Genomic DNA, 21,564 nt, shown 5'->3' with positions numbered 1-21,564 from the left:
TTTCCATGACTTGATTTTCCACGCTGTTTGAATATGCTGCACATGGTTTGGAAAGGTCTTGCTCTTTTGCTGTAGCAAATTGGAGGGGTGGGGGGAGGAGGAGGAGAGAGATAAGGGGGGGGGGGGGGGGCGAGGAGGGGAGGCAGGACTGGAACCTGACATCTGCAGGGATGGGGGACAACTTTATCATGGGGAGAGCTCTATCAGGCTGTGTGGCTTCAGCAGGAGGAGGCGGCTTCACTCACAGTCTGACTTGTTTCTAAGCAGCCGAGCGTGAAAGTCACTGTTCACAGGCCATCTTCTGCAGAGACACACTGTATTCGCCTCTATCGACGTCTGTGGAGCATCTAATGTCTCACTGAGTACTTGTGCCCCTCATAGCACAACCACTTCATCCTTTAAAAGAACACAATTGTGAGTTTATCGTCAACTGTAAAACTGTTAATGAATAATGTGTTATCTTGAGGCTTAGGGCTAGGGTGAGGTTAAGACGTCCTGTCCCCCCCCCCCCTCTCTCTCTCTCTCTCTCTCTCTCTCTCTCTCTCTCTCTCTCTCTCTCTCTCTTTCTCTCTCTCTCTCTCTCTCTCTCTTTCTCTCTTTGTCCCTCCATCTCTGTCACTGCCACGATGCTTGCCTAGTTCACCACGGTTCCTAGGGGTGTTGCTGCTTTAATTCTCCTGATTGCAGGCTGCTGTGTGGTGACAGGATGGAGGCGTGTGTGAGACAATACTCTTAATTCTTGAATTATGACAATTTAAAGGATTTTTCTGCTTGTCTGAGCCTTGCTCAGACTTCTGATGAATAAGAACAAGATAAGATGACAGCCAAGGGAATATACACTTTCTCTTTCACTCCATCTAGGCCCGTGCATATTTGCGTTTGTATCTGTATCTGTTTTCTGCCTGTGAGCAATGCAATTCCATTTATATTTCAATGAATGTTATGCTGAAATAGTTTTCCTCAACATCTTCGTCCTATATTGATGATTATGTGGATGGTCGGGCCAGGAGTTAAGAGAGATTAAAGTATTTTGTAATTAAATGGAACAATTAGTCTAACGTTTAGGATGGTGAAAGGTCCTACTCTAACTCTGAATAATGGCTCATCATCAGTATTGACAACAATAGCTCTATCTAAATCGTTATATGCACATTCCAACTCCGACTTTGTTAACACTCAAGGTTGAATATTTCATAATGATCCAATCATCCTAAAGAACACTTGAGGAAGTAAGGAACCTCTAGAATCTTTGTCGTTAGCTTCCATGTTGCACGACAATGAAATGCTTTACGGTCACGTTGCTTTGCGGTAAGACGTTGGTGGCCATCCAAACTAACTAGAGCTTAAGTAGTCAAGAGGAATAGTATACTGTAAAGTCTAAGTTGCCGTGTCATTAAAATAGGATACTTTAGTCATAATGGACGTTGGTGAATTACTGAATTACCAGGTAAATTGAATGCTTGCTATATTGTCTTTGTTAGGTTAACTGGGCTAGCATCCATGCATGCAGTTACTGTATACTGCTAGCTTGCCACAACTCTTATCTTAACTCGATTGCTTAGTAACAGAGACTTCAAACACGTTTCGCCCTATAACCACTATCTAGCGTATTGCATTGTTTAAATCAACAGTGTATTTTTTTTATAGAGATCAAGGTAGAGACATTCTTAAAGAGCTTGTTAGCTAATCACATAGTTAAGTGTTGCTAACGCGCTAATAAGCTTGCTGTGGTCTTAATACAGCCTAGACTCCGCAGCTATGGTGGATAGTGAGGAAACACACTCAAAGCTAGAATCTGAGTTACGATTATCATTTTTACTGGTGTCCGACTTCACTCGCAATCTCAGTAGAAGATACCTTTTGGCTATCTGGACTTGATGATCAGCAGCCATATGTTTCTAGTCTAGTTACTCAGCATCACTATATGTTCTCTGCAGCCTGACCGAGGGGCAAAGCGTATCCGAGAGGAGGATGGAGGTGGGGGAGGAGCGGAGGAGGACCTGCGGAGTAAACAGCAGAGGAGCCTGGCCAGGGAGCTGGCTCTTGCTCGGCACCTGGAGGGAGATGATGCGGACACAGACGAGCACTCCGGAGACAAGAAAAAACTTCTGGAGAAAATACTGGATGATGACGAGGAACCTGAGGTTTGTGTGTGTGTGTGTGTGTGCCTGTCCTTAGCCTACCAACCCTATCATTCTGCAAAAGCCTGGTGGGGCCTCAACTAAGCAGAGTTATAAAAGGATGGCCGAGGGCCATTATGTGGGATTACTGCCAGGGGCACAGTTATTTTAAGTCATTTCATGGAGACTACACTGTATCCCCCTGGGTGCTAACAGTGATAGAGCAGCCTTAAGTGGGACCTGCATCTGTAGACCTCTATATCCAGGATACCACACCTCTGACTGGCTGTTAAATAATCTACACGCTACCTCACGGCCGCGAGGCTCTCGTGTTGTCATGGGAACATGTTTTTCTAAAGGGCACTCCTCATTGCTTTGTCTTAACGACCAGGGCGAGCCGGTGGACGAAAGTTCGGTGAAGAAGATGATTCTGACCTTTGAGAAAAGGTCCTACAAGAACCAGGAGCTGAGGATCAAATTCCCCGACAACCCAGAGAGGTTTGCAGCTCTTCTTTCTCCTCCCTCTGTTCTCCCTCCTCCTCCCTCCCTCCCCTGTCCTCTCCTCACCCCCCCTCCTCCTCCCTCTGTCCTCCCTCTACCTACATCCCTCCCTCCTCTGCCCTGTCCTCTCCTCACCCCTCCCTCTGTCCTCCTTCTACCTACATCCCTCCCTCCTCTGCCCTGTCCTCTCCCCACCCCTCCCTCCTCCTCCCTTAGTCCTCCCTTCTCTGCCCCTGTACTCCCCCCTCCCTTTTCACCTCATCCCTCCTCTCCCCCCCTCCCCCCTTCTTTCATTCCTCACACCTCCATCCTTCTTTAACTCTCCTTCCTCCCCACTCCCTCTTCTCATCTCCGACCTCCTCACCTTCCTTCCTGTCTGTCTGCCTTGTCCTCCTCCATTCTCACAGAGGCACAGGCCCCCCTCACTCTATCCCATGTTGTCGTCAGGTTCATGGAGACGGAGCTGGACCTGAATGACATCATCCAGGAGATGCACGTTATCGCCACCATGCCGGACCTCTACCACCTCCTGGTGGAGCTCAACGCCGTGCACTCGCTCCTGGGCCTCCTCAGCCACGAAAACACTGATATCCTCTTACCGCCGGCCGCAGACAGCTCTGCCGAGCACTTTCAGACATGTTACCCTGTCCTGCATGTATTCAGAGGAATGTGTCATTAATCTATCATTCATGTATCAATAATGTATCATGCCCACACACTGAAACCCATGTTTTCAACAGCCATGCTAGTGGTGGTACTGTGTAAGAACGTGCTCCAGTCCTTAGCCAGTGTCACATATAGCGATAGCCGTGGTGGACCTTCTGCAGGAGCTGACCGACACCGACACGCTGCATGAGAGCGAGGAGGGCGCCGAGGTGCTGATCGACTCCCTGGTGAGTCCTGCTGCTCTGCCCCGTGCTCTGTCTCCGCTAGCGTAGCACCTCGTCTCCTCCCGCTGCCCGGCGGACGGACCGTCGGCCTGTGTCACCTCCCCCCCCCCCGGCTCCCACACGTACACGCGGTGTGTACAGTGTGTCCGTCTGCGGGGGTCCGTTCACGACCTTTTCAGGGGGAGTGGTGGTTATTGGTAAAGGTTATTGGTAAAGGACGGAGCCTTGTTTCCAGTGTAAGGTCCCGGCCCCCGCAGGTCGAGCCGCCTCCCTCGCTTCCCTCCGCCGGCCTGTCTGTGCGTGTGCGTGCAGCAGGCCATGCCAGGCGAGGGGGGGGGGGGGGGGGGGGGATGTGCTAGCTGTTAACCTGCCTTGCCCAATCCTGTCTGCTGACATTTAGCACAGAGAACAAAGGCCACGCCCCTCCTGTCGCTGTTGACTGATAGGTCAAGTCCTGAAGAAAAGGTTTCTGCATTTATCCTGCCTGCCAGCTGTTGTCCTCAGGTTGTTTGAGGGTTTTTTTTTTTCTCCTTTTTTGTCTGTTTATCTTCCCCTTTCTGTCTGTATCTGCTGCTCTCTCTCTCTCTCTCTCTCTCTATATATATATATATATCTCTCTCTCTGTCTCTCTATATCTCTCTCTCTCTGTCTCTCTATATCTCTCTCTCTGTCTCTCTCTCTCTATATCTCTCTGTCTCTCTCTGTCTCTGTCTAGTTGGAGGGCCAGGTGGTGGCTCTGCTGGTCCAGAACATGGAGAGGTTGGATGAGACTGTTAAAGAGGAGGCAGACGGCGTCTACAACACACTAGGTAAGACTAACTAGACAGCTGTGTCGCAGACTCCATTCTGAGGAGGTAGGTAGGGATTGAGGGAACTCTCCAGGCTTAAAGACGTGTGTGTGTGCTGTAGGGGGCTTAGGCCCTCCAGGAGGCTGTCTGCTCAGCTGGAAACACTGATAAAGGCTGATCTGTCCTCCAGCACTTTTTCTTCTTCTTTCCTTTTCTCTCCACCCTTCCTCCCTAATCCTCTCTGGAGTTTCTCCTGCCTTCCATCCGTCTCTCTCTCTCTCTTTCCTCTACTCTCGCTGTCTCTCTCTTTCCCTTACACTCTCTCTCTCTGTCTCTCTCTCCCCTACTCTCTCCCCTACTCTCTCCCCTACTCTCTCTCTCTCCTACTCGCTCCCTTACTCTCTGTCTCCTGGTGCTGTGCAGAGATTGTCCCTCCCCTCGACACTGATAGAGATGTCAGACAGACACATTATCTTCATGATGCTAATACACAAGAACAGGGGGTAGGGGACCAAGATTACCTCCCCCCACACACACCAGAATAAACTTTGTTCATGTGGAGCATAATATGCCTACAGATTTCTGCCTGGTAGGCAGTCTGTCAAGTAAAACCTAATGTATCTAATGTAATATGACGTTTGCCCTCTCCAGCCATCATAGAGAACATGGCTGAGTTCAGACCTGGCCTGTGTACAGAAGCTGCCCAACAGGGACTCATGCAGTGGCTTCTGAAGAGAATCAAGGTGAGCGCACACACACACACACACACACACACTCACACACACAATATAATACATCTGTAGTGTTGACATTCATCATACCCCTTCCCCGTCCAGGCGAAGATGCCTTTTGATGCTAACAAGCTGTACTGCAGTGAGATCCTGGCCATCCTGCTTCAGAACAATGACAGTGAGTACCACACTGAGTGCTGCCACAGCCTCACAGCCTCACAGCCCCACAGCCCCACAGCCTCACAGCATCACAGCCTCACAGCCCCACAGCCCCACAGCCTCACAGCCCCACAACCCCACAACCCCACAGCCCCACAGCCTCACAGCCCCACAGCATCACAGCCTCACAGCCTCACAGCCTCACAGCCCCACAGCCTCACAGCCCCACAGCCCCACAGCCTCACAGCCTCACAGCCTCACAGCCCCACAGCATCACAGCCTCACAGCCCCACAGCCTCACAGCCCCACAGCCTCACAGCCTCACAGCCCCACAGCCTCACAGCCCCACAGCCCCACAGCCCCACAGCCTCACAGCCCCACAGCATCACAGCCTCACAGCCCCACAACCCCACAGCCCCACAGCCCCACAGCCTCACAGCCCCACAGCATCACAGCCTCACAGCCTCACAGCCCCACAGCCCCACAGCCTCACAGCCTCACAGCCCCACAGCATCACAGCCTCACAGCCCCACAGCCTCACAGCCCCACAGCCTCACAGCCCCACAGCCCCACAGCCTCACAGCATCACAGCCCCACAGCCTCACAGCCCCACAGCCTCACAGCCCCACAGCCATACAGCCCCACAGCCTCCTCATGTAGAGCGGGGGTGACGTGTGTCTCTCTGGGTTCCAGGCACCAGGGAGCTGCTGGGAGAGCTGGACGGGATAGACGTGCTGCTGCAGCAACTCTCTGTAAGATCCCTGCCTCCTCCCTCCCTACCTCCTCCCTACCTCCTCCCCACCTCCTCCCTGCCTCCTTTCTTCCTCTCCTGCCTTCAGTTTAGAAGTACACCTCTCCCTTCCTTCCCTCTTTCCTCCCATTTTCAATGACGTGACATTGATGGTGATAATGTGTGTGTGTGTGTTGCGGCGCTCAGGTGTTTAAGCGCCACAACCCCAGCACAGCAGAAGAACAGGAGATGATGGAGAACCTGTTTGATGCCCTCTGCTCCTGCCTGATGCTGCCAGCCAACAGAGAGCGCTTCCTCCGGGGGGAGGGGCTCCAGCTGATGAACCTCATGCTGAGGTAAAGGAGGCTCTCCAAACCTGCTCCAGTCAGAGAAGGGGTGTGGTCTGCCCAATCTTGCAGCCCTAACCCCGGCCTCTGCCCCGGCCTCGGCCCCGGCCTCGGCCCCGGCCTCGGCCCCGGTCTTCCCTTTCCAAGTGGAGTGGAGGCTGTGCTCTCTGGCTGCCAAGCTCATCAGTACCCTGCCAGCAGAGCACACGGCAACATGACCCTACAGGCTCATAAAGAGGCATTACACGCTTTTATAGAGCCTCCGCGGACCCCCATAATCACCTGGACAGACAGACAGACAGAATGACTCCATCCCAGCCTCAATCGATATCTAATTATGGTGATGCAAAATCCACCTGCTTTTAAATCATCCACGGGATGAGAGGAGGACTGAGGAGAGGGGAGGGGGAGACAGACAGACCTTTCATCATATCCCTAGAATCATAACTTGGGCTGTGATTTGTTTTGTATGTACCCTCTGAGTTGGCAGGTCTGCGCCAGCTGGGCTCCCTGAGACCTGTAGACCTCATATCTACCTGTCTGTCTGAACAACCTCATATCTACCTGTCTGTCTGACCATCCTCATATCTACCTGTCTGTCTGAACAACCTCATATCTACCTGTCTGTCTGACCAGCCTCATATCTACCTGTCTGTCTGAACAACCTCATATTTACCTGTCTGTCTGATCATCCTCATATTTACCTGTCTGTCTGACCATCCTCATATCCACCTGTCTGTCTGAACAACCTCACATCTACCTGTCTGTCTGAACAACCTCATATCTACCTGTCTGTCTGACCATCCTCATATCTACCTGTCTGTCTGAACAACCTCATATTTACCTGTCTGTCTGACCATCCTCATATCCACCTGTCTGTCTGAACAACCTCATATCTACCTGTCTGTCTGAACAACCTCATATCTACCTGTCTGTCTGAACAACCTCATGTCTACCTGTCTGTCTGACCATCCCCATATCTACCTGTCTGTCTGACCATCATCATATCTACCTGTCTGTCTGACCATCCTCATATCTACCTGTTTGTCTGAACAACCTCATATCTGTATGACTATACACACCAAATCCGATTATATAGACCCCTCTGTCTGATAAACTGCATTCCTGACTTGATCATCCTTCTATCTACTTGTCTGTCTAATCAACCTGTATGTCTGCCCCGCAACACACACACACACACAGGGAGAAGAAAATGTCTCGGACCAGCGCCCTGAAGGTTCTGGACCACGCTATGATGGGGCAAGAGGGAGCAGACAACTGCCACAAGTTTGTGGACATCCTGGGCCTCAGGACCATCTTCCCTCTGTTCATGAAGACGCCCAAGAAGATGAGGAAGGCTGGCTTGTCAGACAAGGAACATGAAGGTACACATGCCTCTCTCTTTCTCCCTCTCCCTGTATCTTTCTCTGTCTCTCTCTGTCTCTCTCTGTCTCTCTCTGTCTCTGTGTCTCTCTCTCTGTCTCAGGTCTCTTGGTGTTTACTCTGTGTGCTAGCTGACTAGCTTCTTTCTGAATAGAGAGCTGTTAAACAACACAGCAGCTCTAGATTAATAAGAAATCAGATGCCTTTAATGAGACTCTGGGGAATTAGGAGGCAAACCTTCATCATCAAGCTGCTCTCTCTCAGTGCCTTTCCTTTCTATTCCTCCCTGCTCTTTTGCTCTCTACCTGACTTTTACTGGTAAATAAGACATTGAAAATCAAAATACAATTGATTCTTGTTGCTTGTTGCTTAGCAACTTCCAAGCACCGTTGCGTGGGATTATTGACCTGTAGCTAATCAGGCCTCCCCGTGGTGTTCACATCTAGTCCTGTCCTGCTGTAGATACGGCCCAGTGATGCAGTGTGATCATGGCTGTTCTTTTACTTGCAGAACATGTGTGTTCCGTCATCGCCTCCATGCTAAGGAACCTCAAGTCTCAGCAGAGGGGGAGAATGCACAGCAAGTTCACCGAGAACGACTGCGAGAAGGTGTGCGTGTGTGTGTGTGCGCGCGTTACGTGTTTGTGGTTTCTGTGGTCAGCTGAATACACTGAACAGAAACGAACCTTGCTGTGCCTTGTAATGCCGGACACATAGAATGGCTTCACATAGAGAACAAACACACACACAATGAATCCCATTTTCCTGGCCGTTTGATATTCCCGTCGCTTTGCCTTCATGTATGTGATGTTCCCCCTCCCCCAGGTTGATAGGCTGATGGAGCTGCATTTTAAGTACCTGGAGGCCGTCCAGCAGGCTGACAAGAGGATCGAAGGAGAGAAACACGTAAGGCCAAGCACCCTCGACCCAGCCTCCAACCTGTGTGTGTGTGTGTGTGTGTGTGGAGGGCTGTCTGCTGTGCCAGCCTAGACAGATGGAGGGACAAAGATAAGAGCCGCGGCGTCTTCGCTCCAGCAGGAGCAGGCAGGGCTGGGTAATGGAGTCTGAAGGGGAGGGAGGGAGGGAGGGAGGGAAGGGGGGGGGGGGGGTGAAGAGATGGAGATAGTGGCGGAGATTCATATCCGATGAGAGATTAATTCTTCTGAATCTCATTGGGGTGTTACCGCGGAGAGGAATTTGAAAGCTTGACACACAGCTTTGCACTTTCACCCCTCTCTTCCTTTTTTTCCTCTCCTTCCCCTCTCCCTCCTTCTTTCTCTTTTCCTCCTTCTTCCTCTTCCTCCTTCCTCTCCCTCCTCCTCCCACCTCTCTCTCCCTCCTTCCTCACTCCCCCCCCCCCACACACACACCTTCCCTGCTCGATGTCTAATCTCCGGTCCAGAGTGAGGGCTGCTTTCAGAAGACAGACAGACACACCTGTTAATGACTTCTGCAGGCTCCAGTTAGACCAGTCATCCAGTCAGCCTAGTCAGCCATCCAGCCAGTCAGTCATTGTTAGCTGTGGTTGCTGTGTCAGGACAGCGGGGGCTGTATCCGGTTTGTGTGCTGCCTCCCTTCCCGTGTCTCCCTCCCCTTATTAGGGAGCAGAGCCTTGCTCTGACAGCCATCAGCTGGGTCTGTTCGCTGCCCTGACATCCATTAGTTAGGTCTGTGTGTGCAGAGGGCTCAGGCTGTGTGCTGAGGGATTGAGGGGAGCTGGCAAGGGATCAGGGCGAGAAAGCCTTGACCATTCCACCTAGTCCACTGTTCTTTTTACCCCCCCCACCCCCCCGATCCCACCCCACCCTCCCCCAGCTCAAATGCAGCGTAGCTGCTTGTGATCATCATAATAAGGTGCTGGACGGGGAGATGTACGGAAGTGGTGTGTGTGTGCTCACCTGTCTGGATCTCTTCATTATTGCGACTGTTTGCTTTATCTGAACTCCTTAGCTCAGCCTCACTTAAGACTGGTCATTAGCGTAGCCTGCTACACACTGGAAACCCACGCTCCCCCTGCCCTGCCTCCCGCTGTCTGCATAGTAATGGGGATTAATGAGGGCTGTGCTTGTGTGGCCAAGCCTGGGGTGGAGACAGACAGGTTAGTCAAGATGGATAACTGTGCTGGCAGAGACACCAGAGCCACTGAAGACTTCAGTGTATTGATTAAGCTGCTGATCAATGAAGAGCAGGGACTCACAGACCACGAGGAAAAAACACTCACTTTGTGTGTGCGCGTGCGTGCGTGTGTGTGTGTAGGACATGGTGCGCCGCGGGGAGATTCTGGACGATGAGATGGAGGATGAGTTCTACCTGCGGCGTCTGGACGCTGGCCTCTTCGTCCTGCAGCTGCTCTGCTACATCATGGTGGAGATCAGCAACTCAGGCATAGCCCAGGTACACACACACAGAAACCAGTCACACACTCGAACCAGGCACAACCACAGTGATTTTCATCCATTGTTGTCCATTTGAACTACTTTTGTGTTTGTGTGTGTGTGCGTGTGCGTGTGTGTGCGCAGCTGCAGCAGAGGGTTCACCAGATCCTGAACCTGCGAGGAGGGTCAGTCAAGGTGGTGCGTCACATTATGAGAGGTGAGGGCTCAGAGACACAACAGCCACTCTGTAGACCAGGCCTGTCCACCCCTGCTCCTGGAGATCCTGATTGAACCTACATAACTCAGCTTGTCAGCCAGTTTACAGGGATTACAATTGGGTGTGGAGTAGGCTTGGAATAAAAAAAACATACAGGACTCAGGAACCAGTTTATAGATACAATGTGTGTGTAGAGGAGCTCACCTCCTGTGTGTGTGTGTGTGTGTGTGTGTGTGTGTGTAGAGGAGCTCACCTCCAGTGTGTGTGTGTAGAGGAGCTCACCTCCAGTGTGTGTGTCCCTCTCCTCAGAGTACGCAGAGAGCATCGGAGATGGGAAGAGTGAGGAGTTCAAGGAGATCGAGCAAAAGAGGATCATGGACCTCCTGGAAATCTTCTAATCCTAATCTTCTACCCATCCTCTGTCAGGCTCTGTTCGCTGATTTATTTTTATGTAAAGCGTATTTTCTAATTTGCTTTTTGTTAATAAAATGTCCCCCAAGACATCTTGTCGTGTTATCTTTGTTTCTGCCGCCACGGCCCCCTGGTGCAGTTGCTGACATCACGTCCTATTGTGTCAGAAGGGGTCTGCTCTCTAGCTCTGCAGACGCCACCGACCATTGATCTCCAAGGCCTCTCACTTTGCCATTTCCCTGGTAACGGGATCCCTGAAAGAAATCTTGTGCATTTTCTCGGGCTTGTTGTGTGTGTGTGTGTGTCAGTCTGGTAGGAGTGGTGCTTGGTTGTCAGACTTGTAAATGAGGTGCTCGCTTCAGCAGGGGGCCCCGCTTCCTTCCCTCAAGGACATCATCACCATAGTGATGATGCGTGTGGAAGGCACGTGGGAACCATCCCGCCATGCCAATCACTCATCCTCTCTTCTGTTGCCGTGGTGTCCTGGCAGCAAGGAGCATGTGCAGCGACGGGGCAACATCTGCTGTGCGAGCAGCCAGCTCAAATCGCTCATAACTACAGTACCGTCATTTGCGTTTGGTATTGGCAGGAGCTTGTGCCCTGTGTGTCTCTGAGCTGTGATTATGGCACCTCGTGTTAACAGCGGTACAGCAATTTCACAGCTGAGTAGAGGTAGAATAATGGTATTTTTCCAATGATTGAATAGAACACTGCTGCAGTGGGCTATTTTTTCCCGGATCCTCACAAAGTGATAGTCACACATTTCCTGTGTATTGTGTTTCACGGGAAACGAAAGGGCAGCTTTATTGTTAGGGTTTGGTTTCTGTTGCTCCCTACTTAATAAACAGATACTTAATGACTGGGGGGATTAAAAGGCTGTATGGGTTAGTGTGCTGTTGCAAAACTCTCACAGTCATCGCCGAGGTGGTCCATGGATGGGCTACAGTGGTCGGTGCCTGTTTTAGCCTAAGGTTAACCTAAACCTTATCAGGGGCTATGCCTAACCAATAACGAATCAATATGTGTGATCAACTAAGTTCCTGATGAGTAATCGGTTAAGAAGAAAGAAAAATATCCTGAACTACACGCCCTGGGCCTGAGGTTTGTGCCTGACTGGCGCTGTCCGTGGTGCTGAAACGGATCCGCGGTTCATGTCTAATTTCATTACCAGACATCCCTGTTATACCGGGTTGGGTTGACGTGACCACCATTAGGGCCGCATTTTACGCTGAATAAACTCCTCCAATAACTGTCACACTCTCTAAACTCATGGGACTAATGGCGTAGCTTTGTTATCCGTTTTGCGAGGTGTAGTCTCCAGGCCTATCAAGGCTTAATCTCTGGCATGCAGCCACAGAGCTATTACGCTGAACGTTAAATAAGTAAATAAATAATTAATAGTAACTAAACGTTCACCTGTTGATTTGTGATCAACTAATCGTTTGATATTTTGTGGTCACTTGATCTGATCTTATACACAATATCAACTTGTGATCTGACGTGCTATAGCCTAGTGCTGTTATGGGTTTGGAGGGAGACAGTTTTATCAGATAGGTATTTATAGCTTTCAGACGCACTGCCTTGTGAAAGTTTAATGAATAAATCACAAGCTCATATCGTTCCGCCTAATTGATATTCCCCATAGCGAGCCTAGGCACTCCTCTTCTCTGCGCTGGTAGAAAGATCTCCGTCCGCCGCATCCAGAGCTAAATCAGCCCCACCAAGGCGAGGTTCGGAACAGAGCAGCAGCATCAGAGCGACTTTCCACCAGGGTCTTCATTTAGACACCTTACCGTGACTCCATCTGTGTTTACCTACAACACCTAATGTAAGAGAGGGGAGGGGGGAAAAAAGACGGGGACCTCAACCAGAGAAGATGGGAGCGTTTGGGATGATAGTCGGGACTTTACATTATATGGGACTCTATATTCAACTCAGCGCCACGTCCAGACCCAATGGACACACAGAGGTAGAAAACCACCTCACCGGGAACGGTACGTATGCAGCCTTTTCTTTGTTTTTCGCTTCAGCATTAAACATGTCAATATATTGGCAGGCATCATAGATTCTGAAGAGCGCCCCCCCCCCAAAAGATAGCTTGATCAGGGTGGAGGTGATCTATTGTTGGTTGACTTCGGGTTGTCTGATGTGTTGTATTGACATTTTATCACATGATTAAAACACTTGGAGCATGTGTTCTTCGAAGGGAGCAGCAACGTCTTAGTCAACCACTTCATGATAACTTTGTTTCCACGTTCATTTGCGAGAACGATTATTTTGAAAGATGAGCTTGAATGTCAAGTTAAACGATCACAATGAAATGATATGTGATCAGAATTGTTTTATTATTTGTATCACGTATTTTATTAGTATATATATTTTGCATTGTCCCTTTAAGCCACAGCATCTGCCTCTCTGATCGGGTCTGTGATCCACTTTGGGTGAGTTGTGCTGTGACCCCACGCTGAACACTCCTCCACTTTACATCCAGTTGCATCATGAAGACCCATGTGCAGCCTGCGTCGTGCCTCCCTGCCTGGGGGGGGCTTCTGGCCCCTGCTGACCGGCATGCAGAGCGTGGCCTGATGGACAGAGGGGCAGCAGGTGGGGTGCCACGGGGGCAACCAGCTGCCTGTGAGGCATGAGCGCTCTAGCCCCGGGGGCAGTTCACTGCTAGCTCACCTGACATCAGACCCCCTGCTCCACGGTCAGACCCACGCTCTCCATCACCCACCGAGGATAAAGCCATACATGCATACCAGTCAAAACTGTCTCCCAGTTCATATCTGTAATCTAACCTTCAGGCAACCATAACACAGCCCTTTCAGAGTACAGCTATTTGCTTGTGTCTGTGCCTCTTCCAGGCAGGCAGCTGAACGGTGGGTTGGGTCAGTTGTCCCCAGTGGCAGGTAGCTCCCAGTTGCACGGGCGAGGCGGACAGGAGATGAGGAGATAATGAAAGGAAAACAGTTTGTTCTTCACGACAGAGTTTCTAAACGCGGCCGTCTGGAGCAGCTGCTCATTAGATGGGTACTCTTCAATTAACATCTCATTTAAGACGGGAGGATTAGCGAGCTAATCAATGGAATTAATGAATCACTTAAGAGCTGAGGAGCCCGTACTCCACGGAGGAACGGAAACAGAGAGCTGTGTTGTTTAAACCCTCTGGACTGAACACACCTTGTTTCTCCCCTCCATAAAATAACTGAACTGAACCTATGTGGGTCACCTTTGTGTCCGTCTGTCCTCCTGACCGTCCGTCCACTAGCCTTTCTTCCTGCCCGAGTCTTGTTGTCTCCTTGTCCTTTCCCTACTCCCTGCAGCTCTGTATCCTGTTCCAACCTCAGCAGTTTGTGTTGACTATTCATTAAGCTCAGGCTCACGCTGAGAGGGAGAGAGTGGGAGAGAGTGGGAGAGAGAGGGAGAGAGAGGGAGAGAGTGGGAGAGAGAGGGAGAGAGAGGGAGAGAGAGGGAGCGAGAGGGACAGAGAGAGAGAAGGGAGGGGGGGTTGGGGTTAGGGAGGGCGCGGTGGGGGGGGTAGGGAGGGAGGGAGGGGGGCGGCGAGGGGTTAGGGTTAGGGGGGAGGGAGGGAGGGGGAAGGGGGGGGGTTAGGGGAATGAGAAAGAGGTTGGCAGCTGGGAAGCTTGCTGGAGCTCAGTGTTTGATAAGGACCCTGGAAGGCTTAGCTGTGTGCCTCAGAGGCAGGGAGGCAGGGAGACAGATATCTCTGGTCTGGGGCTTGAACCTGATGCTGCAGGGTACTCTGCACTGTGAGGGCTCTGCTGCACCTGGTCATGATATTGGCTCTTAGACTGGACTAACCAGCTGTGGCATGTACTTCTTGGTAGATTAGCAACATACTGTTATCTTGAAGCAAGCTCTCCTTCACTGCTTCCTCTTCTTCTCTCCTGCCTTTGTCAAGAGTGTCTCCCTCATCTCTCTTTCTCCCTCTTTCTCTCTATTCCCCTGTCTCTCCCTCGCTCTCTCCCTCACTCTCGCGCTCTCGCTCTCTCTTTCTAACAATCTCCTAAACACTGACTTCAAAAGCAGGCCATTACCAGCTAAAGGGTCAGCTTGCAGTCAGAGTGGCTGTTTCTCATTTTCTCCCTTTAGCTCCTCGGAGAGCTTTAGTTCACAGGAGCATCTGAGTTACAGAACACATCCAAACCCTGCCTCTCCCTTTCATGTTTCTCCACTTCACGCCAACAAACAGTCCCTCAGCCAGCCAACCAGTCGGTCAGACAGGAAGCAGTTTGGTGGAGCGCCCTGAGAAGTCCCTTTAGACTGGTGATCCATCTGAACAGTTTATATATTTATTTATGCATTTATACATGTCATGTGTTCCCTCTGATATCCCTCTAATGGAGAAGCAAGATGGGAGAACGAGTGGGAGTGAGCCAGGGAGAGGAGAGAGAGAAAGAAGATGTGGCACTTATCTTCTGTGAGACGCACTACCGCTCACGTTGCCCTGTTTCCTGTCCTGGGCGACTAGGCAGGACCGGTCTGCTGGCCAACACAGGGTGGAAGAAGCAGAGAGTCTTATCGGTAGCTTCTCCAAATACAGTGTGCGTGCGCGTGTTGATTACGGAGGGCTGGTGTGATATTTCCCCGGGCCTAGGGGAAAGTACGAGTACAGTTTGGGTAGTGGTGCCCCTTGGTAGTGCTGAGGGACGCTACGTGACATTCACTGTGGCGTCACATGGGCTGAGGGAACACACCGCCTCCCGCCCAGCAGAGGAGCCGTCACCTCTCTTCATTAGCGCTGCAGTCTTTCTCTCTCTCACCGGCTCCCTGGCTGAACTCTGATGGGGTGACACATGCTGGCTGTCCTTCCAGAGGAGCGGCACTGTCCGTTTGTCCAGTCAGGGGGTGTCGGAGGGAAAGTTCACGGTTGTACCTGTCACATGGGTCCTGCTATCGACATGACGGAGCCTTGTATGGTTGTGGAAAAGAGGGCGGGCTTATGTGTGGCGTCACATTCCGTCTGCCACCCTATTGGCCGGCCAAGCCTGTCAAGGCACAGGGCGAGGTGAACAAGACAACTCTGACTGTGTCAAAACTGTCTTCACAAACCTGGAGCTGCAATTGATGTTATGAAGTACGTCATATTGAGACTGGTACTTCTGATTCGCAGCCTGAAACTGAGAAAAAGGGATGAGAGAAGTGAGAAAGAGAGGGAGAGAGAGAGAGAATGAGACAACACAGTCTGTTTCGGACTTGTTGAACTTGTTGAATCTCCATATCTGCGATGGCGTACAATTATGAAATCCGACTCTTTCACGGCTGTTATTCTAGTTAACACGGTGTGTCAGAGTTTGTGTCACTCTGTCGAGCTTCCTTTCCTTCTCATGGATTCTAATGTCTCGTTTTTTTCCAATCAGTCACCCCTTCTCTGTCTCTTCATTCTCGTCTCTCATCACTCTTGTCTCTTTCTGTCTGTTCCTCTCTCTCTCTTATTCTCATTCTCTGTGCATCTCTGTGTTCCTCTCTCCCTTTCTTATTCCTTCTCTGTCTTCCTCTCTCTCTCTCTCTCTTTCCCTCTTTCGGTCTCTCTGTCTCTCTCCATTATCGGCCGGCTCTCCTGTCTGCTTACCTTCATGGCTGATGAGGTGCACCATTTATCACCGTCACGATGGACGGAGGGAGAGAAAGAGAAGAAGAGGGCTATCTTGTTAAACCCGCTTGACTTCATGTTCTCTACAGAGGCCTAGTTTATTCCTTATTGTCCGTGTCAGGAGGCCCCAGGAGACCTGGTTCGGGAACGCTGGAGGAGAGAAGGAGCAGAGGAGGCATAATTCAGGTGGAAGTGTGCTTCAGTGCTGTCAGTGAGCCGATGTCTCGGCCGGGCCAAAGCTGAAAAAAAGCTTTTACGGTTTGGAACGAGGGTTGGGGTTGGGTTAGGACTGTGTTGTTGGCGTGGGGCTGGCTCAGGCTGGAGAGAGGGAGTTGGCATCCAGAAGGCTCTATGCATTAGTAGGCTAACGCCAATGAACAACAATTTTAAATGAATGCTGTCCCGCTGGTGCAGGACAAAGAAAGTTTGTGTGCCTCGGTGTGGCTCTCTGGGTGTAGGTGTGTGTGTGTGTGTGGTTCCAAAAAGATGACTGCAGAGTGGAGGCAAGAGAAAGAGAAGCTCTATTTCACATTTTTCTTTTTCTCAGTCACTCTCTCTGAAACTCTCTCCATGTGGATCTTACAGGAGGATAATATTATCTCCTCAGTCACCTTACAATGTCAGAGAAAGGTTACAATGATATATTTGCACAGCGCTGCGTAGGAAATGCAGTCCCCAAAGAGCATGGAGAAGGAGAGGGAAGCTGGGAGGCTTAAGGGAAGCTCCCATGTTATAAATAAATGAAAGCCACGTTTTTTCTGTATCTCCTATCCTGCTGACCACCTCCTAACCTTCCTCCAACACCATCTCTCTTTCTTTCTTTCCTCCAGTTCCTCTCCACCTCCCTATCTCTTGTGTCATATATCTTATCTTAACTTATATCTGATATAAGTTATCTTACACAAAATATCTCTTCCTTCTCTCTCTCCTTACCTCCTTCCTCCAGTGTATGTGTGTGTGTGTGTGTGTGTGTGTGTGTGTGTGTGTGTGTGTGTGTGTGTGTGTGTGTGTGTGCGCGTGCCTCTAATCCGTGTTTGAGTGTATGGATGTGTCATGTCCAACTTCAAAACAGCCCCTTTATGTGCTCCCGACAGGGCACAATACCAGTCCACAAATACACAGATAAGAAAGAAGAGATGGTTGTTGTCACAGTTACACTGGTCAGAGAGCTAGGTCTCTGATGGTCCTTTTATGGATTTGTTACAGTGCATTCAAATGCTGTGTCTATCTGGCTGGAAACACTTCTAGTACCAAAATCACAAACTTGCCTCTCATCGTCATGGTATTCGACCGCATTCTCATTTACTTGCAGGGGCCGTTGTATTATTGAGTTTCCATACAATAAGATGGCCTGTCCTTGACCATCTCCCTGCCTTGTTTACTGGCAGAGCAAACCATGTTTGACCTTTGGTTTAAAGACAAGGACTTAGCCAGAGTAGCAGGACAGCAGGGGCTGAGGTCTGCTGGAGTGTCTGCGAGTGGCAGCCCTGCTGAGGGGATCCGCTGGACGGAGATGGGACAGTCGCAGAACAAGTTTGGCATGGGGACTCCCCTCTGGTTTGAACCTGTGGGACTCCTTTGATTGTTTCTCCTTTTTTCCTGGAGTGATTGGGAGAGCTGCTTCTCCCTTTGCCTCTGTCGTTCCGTCCCTCTCTCTCTTCCTCTCTGTCTCTCTCTCTCTCTCTCTCTCTCTCTCTCTCTCTCTCTCTCTCTCTCTCTTCCTCTCTGTCTCTCTTCCTCTCTCTCTCTCTCTCTCTCTCTCTCTCTCTCTCTCTCTCTCTCTCTCTCTCTCTCTCTCTCTCTCTCTCTCTCTCTCTCTCTCTCTCTCTCTCTCTCTCTCTCTCTCTCTCTCTCTCTCTCTCTCTCTCTTATCTTATTATCAAGCTAGGTTTAGTTGCCAAGAGCTATATATAGCTATATAAGCTGATATACACAGAGACAAATAGCGTTTACTGTATAGAGACTTCCATCTGGCCATAGACCATTGTGATCTACCATGGCTTCATCTCTAGCCCTCAGCCAACTCAGACAGGACAGGCATTGGTATTCAAGAGTGTCTGTCTGTGGCTGCAAGAAGATGATTAGAAAGGAGAGGAGAGGAAGGGGAGGGTGGAGAAGGGTATTCTGATATTGTGGATGTGCATGCATAGAGATCATCTGTCTCTACCCTCCCTTCTGAGAGATCCAGGACCAAACCGACACAACATGGCTGACATGCTGATATACGTAACTATAGGAAGCCTGCTGTTCTCTTCCTGGGTAGTGGACATGTTTAGGGGTGGTGTTAATCAGAATCAGAACCGGGGTCCCCTTTATCTGCTTGTAAGTACAAGGTCACAAGTAATGTGTGACATAATGTCACAAGTACAAGGAGTTTTGCTTTGGTAAGTTGGTGCATAACCATAAACATAGTAAGTAAAAATATGAAGAGAGATAAAACAAGTATTGTAAGATAACTTAAGTACTGTAAATACGAGGCCTAATTTAAAATGGGGCATCAGATGGCTGAGCGGTTAGGGAGTCGGGCTATTAATCAGAAGGTTGTTGGTTCGATCCCCGACCGTGCCAAATGACGTTGTGTCCTTGGGCAAGGCACTTCACCCTACTTGCCTCGGGGAGAATGTCCCTGTACTTACTGTAAGTCGATCTGGATAAGAGCGTCTGCTAAATGACTAAATGTAAATGTAAAATGTACACGTTCCTTCTCCCCTGTCCCCTCCAGCGATGTTCACAGAGGTGCCCCAGGACCTGAGCGTCCAGCGGGGGCAGGATGTGGAGATGGCCTGCTCCTTCCGGGGGGCGGGGACACCTTCCTATTCGCTGGAGATTCAGTGGTGGTACATCAGGAACCAGAAGGATTGGTCAGACAAGCAGCCTTGGGAAACCAATCAGGTGGGAAGATTCAAATTACCTTTGAGAAAACTGTAGATAATGTGAACTAATGGAGAAAATGCTTTTTGTTTTATTACAGCATTGTTTATCTCAATCTTTTACAGGTTGTGCCCCAGGATTACAAGCCTAAAGATGCCACTAAAATCAGTGTGAGTGTCTTGCATTGTCTTTCTATGCTGTTTATCTTTGTTATTGTCCTTATTGTTTATTTCTCACCTCTGAAGAGCAGTAAATTGGAATTAAATAGAAGTAGAAGACTATACATTTATCAAGTTTAAATATGTCTATTGTATTGGATATGTCTATTGTATTGGATATGTCTAAACTATTATCACCTAGTGATAATAGTTTATCATGATCTCAGCCCTGCCTACTGGCTGCTGTGTCTGAATCTACAGAGGCTATGAGCCTGTATGAGCCTGTATGAGCCTGTGATCTTTAGTGTCTGTATAACTCTGGTTTGTTCAGACTGTGTGGGACTGCAGCTGGTGTGTTTTCTGAGTGTGATGCTGTGCTCCTGCCTGATTAGCCTCAGGAGACACCCAGACACAGGCAGGCCTGCTACCTGGGAGCGGAGAGATGAGGAGGTGTTATATTTATCACCAGCTGCTGCGTCCGTGCAAATAACATCCCAGAAGAGAGGGGGGGGGGGGGGGGGTCTCATAGGGCCAGGTTACTGTTCCTTTGTGTGTGTGTGTGTATGTGAGTGTGTATGTTGCCTCCCTGTTCCTGTATGTGTGTGTGTGTGAGTGTGTGTTGCCTATCTGTGTGTGTGTGAGAGTGTTTGTGTGTGAGTGTTGCCTATCTCTTTGTGTGTTGCCTCCCTGTTTCTGTGTGGGTGTGTGACAAAGGCCAGACAAATATTCTAAGAGATATTTGATCTGTTTTCTGGAAATCAGCCCTTCATCACAGACCTCTTGGATCACGACCAGTAAACTGTTGCCCCTCTGTTGAAGGTGGTCAAAGTGGCTGGCAGCAACATCTCCCACAAGCTCCGCCTCTCCAGTGTGAAGCCGTCAGATGAGGGCACGTACGAGTGTCGTGTCATCGATCTCAGCGACACCACAGCCCGCCACCACCGTGCCCGGGCCTACCTACAGGTCCTCCCAGAGAGACACCAGGACCAGGAGGTGGGCTACCATGGTGCCAGCCTCAACCCTCAGCAGGATAGCACCAAGTCAGCCATCAGCTCTGGTGGTCACCACCCCCACCACCACACCCACCTCCAGGAGCAGGGGCTTCCAGCAGCAGCAGCAGCCCAGCACAGCTCCATCCAGGCAGGCAAGGAGGCGAGGAAGAGGTCTGGGGAGAGCCACAGCCCAAGTGACTGCATAGACAGCTGTGTGCCATAGAGGCCTCTCTTTGGCCTAGTCTAGCCTCTGTCTGGCTCATGCCCAGCCCTGTGTCTCTACGCTGTAGCCAACACAACAAAACAACAAACCCCTCCACTTCTGAACATCTGTTTCCCCCCCCTGGCTTGTCACCAGCCTTGTGCTCCCATTCTCAGAGTAACCCCCTTCCTCTCTCTCTCTTCTAGGTTATCCACACTGTATATATTATTGTATACAAATGTAACAAGTGCATGTTAAGTAGGTTGATCCATTTAGGGTTGGTAGGAGACCCCTTCTTTGAACTCGTAGTTCTGACTTCTGAATTTGACCGCTTTGGTCTGTCTGCTGCTTGGCTGTTCACAACCCTCACGCAGCACCGCTGTCCATCTGTGTTCCCTGGTCGCGCCGCGTGGGCAGTGCTCTGAGAAGCGTTGGTGCCATAAAGCTGGTAATCCCCTCTTCCCAGCCCCTGGAGGGAGAGGGTCCTTTAGGCAGTCCTCCTTGTGAGATGAGAATGCTAGGGAACGATGATACACTCATTTTGTGTTGTCCTAACTGCTTTCCACTGGACTCGCCCATGTTGCTAAATACAGACGTACTGCATCCCCCAGACTGTCAAAGCAGCCGCTCGGAGTAATGTGGGTGTTTCTCGTGAGTTTCCATTCTAGTTTCATTGGTCCAATAGCTTCTAAGTCGCCCTGCCCATTCAGGATGAGAGACGGGACTATATCTCTTCTAAAATTTGCTTTGATGTTTTGTATCATTGTCATAATGTCAGGACATTTCTTCTACAGTGTTTGACCCCATGTGTACGCCTTTATCAAATCTAATAAATTGTATAATGAAAGACTGTGCCATTTGTAGGAGACAGGGCCATGGTTCTTGATGGTGTTACAGGCCTGTGCTGGGTGAATGGAGCTGTCTGTGTGTGCATGGCTCTGTATGCTGTGAATGGGACTTGCATATGGGCTTAAATCAACTTGTATCTACTATCGTCAGTATGAGCCTGTGTGTCTGTGTGTGAGTGTGTGTATAAAGGCTGCCACAGCCCACCCTGCCAGTGAGTAATGATGCTA

At 50.1% G+C, this 21,564-nt stretch overlaps 2 protein-coding genes across 2 annotated transcripts; both read left to right on the top strand.

Moving 5' to 3' along the window:
• Window positions 1-1,257: 1,257 nt before the first annotated feature.
• Window positions 1,258-10,741, top strand: ctnnbl1 (catenin, beta like 1). Its single transcript, XM_062458672.1, has 16 exons — window positions 1,258-1,447; window positions 1,938-2,144; window positions 2,512-2,618; window positions 3,069-3,212; window positions 3,421-3,514; window positions 4,227-4,320; window positions 4,951-5,042; window positions 5,136-5,208; window positions 5,883-5,941; window positions 6,127-6,275; window positions 7,470-7,651; window positions 8,160-8,257; window positions 8,474-8,554; window positions 9,905-10,042; window positions 10,168-10,240; window positions 10,550-10,741. The coding sequence occupies exons 1-16, from the start codon at window positions 1,418-1,420 to the stop codon at window positions 10,636-10,638; spliced, it is 1,710 nt and encodes a 569-aa protein (XP_062314656.1). The 5' UTR covers window positions 1,258-1,417; the 3' UTR covers window positions 10,639-10,741.
• A 1,601-nt stretch (window positions 10,742-12,342) lies between these two features.
• LOC134018222 (V-set and transmembrane domain-containing protein 2-like protein) lies at window positions 12,343-21,329 on the top strand. The gene is made up of 4 exons (XM_062458103.1): window positions 12,343-12,645; window positions 18,988-19,157; window positions 19,262-19,306; window positions 20,114-21,329. The coding sequence occupies exons 1-4, from the start codon at window positions 12,528-12,530 to the stop codon at window positions 20,507-20,509; spliced, it is 729 nt and encodes a 242-aa protein (XP_062314087.1). The 5' UTR covers window positions 12,343-12,527; the 3' UTR covers window positions 20,510-21,329.
• The last annotated feature ends 235 nt before the right edge of the window (window positions 21,330-21,564 follow it).

The sequence above is a fragment of the Osmerus eperlanus genome, chromosome 4 (genome assembly GCF_963692335.1).
Source record: "Osmerus eperlanus chromosome 4, fOsmEpe2.1, whole genome shotgun sequence".
In the NCBI taxonomy this organism is placed as follows: Eukaryota; Metazoa; Chordata; class Actinopteri; order Osmeriformes; family Osmeridae; genus Osmerus; species Osmerus eperlanus.
This window is presented reverse-complemented; position numbering and strand designations above follow the sequence as displayed.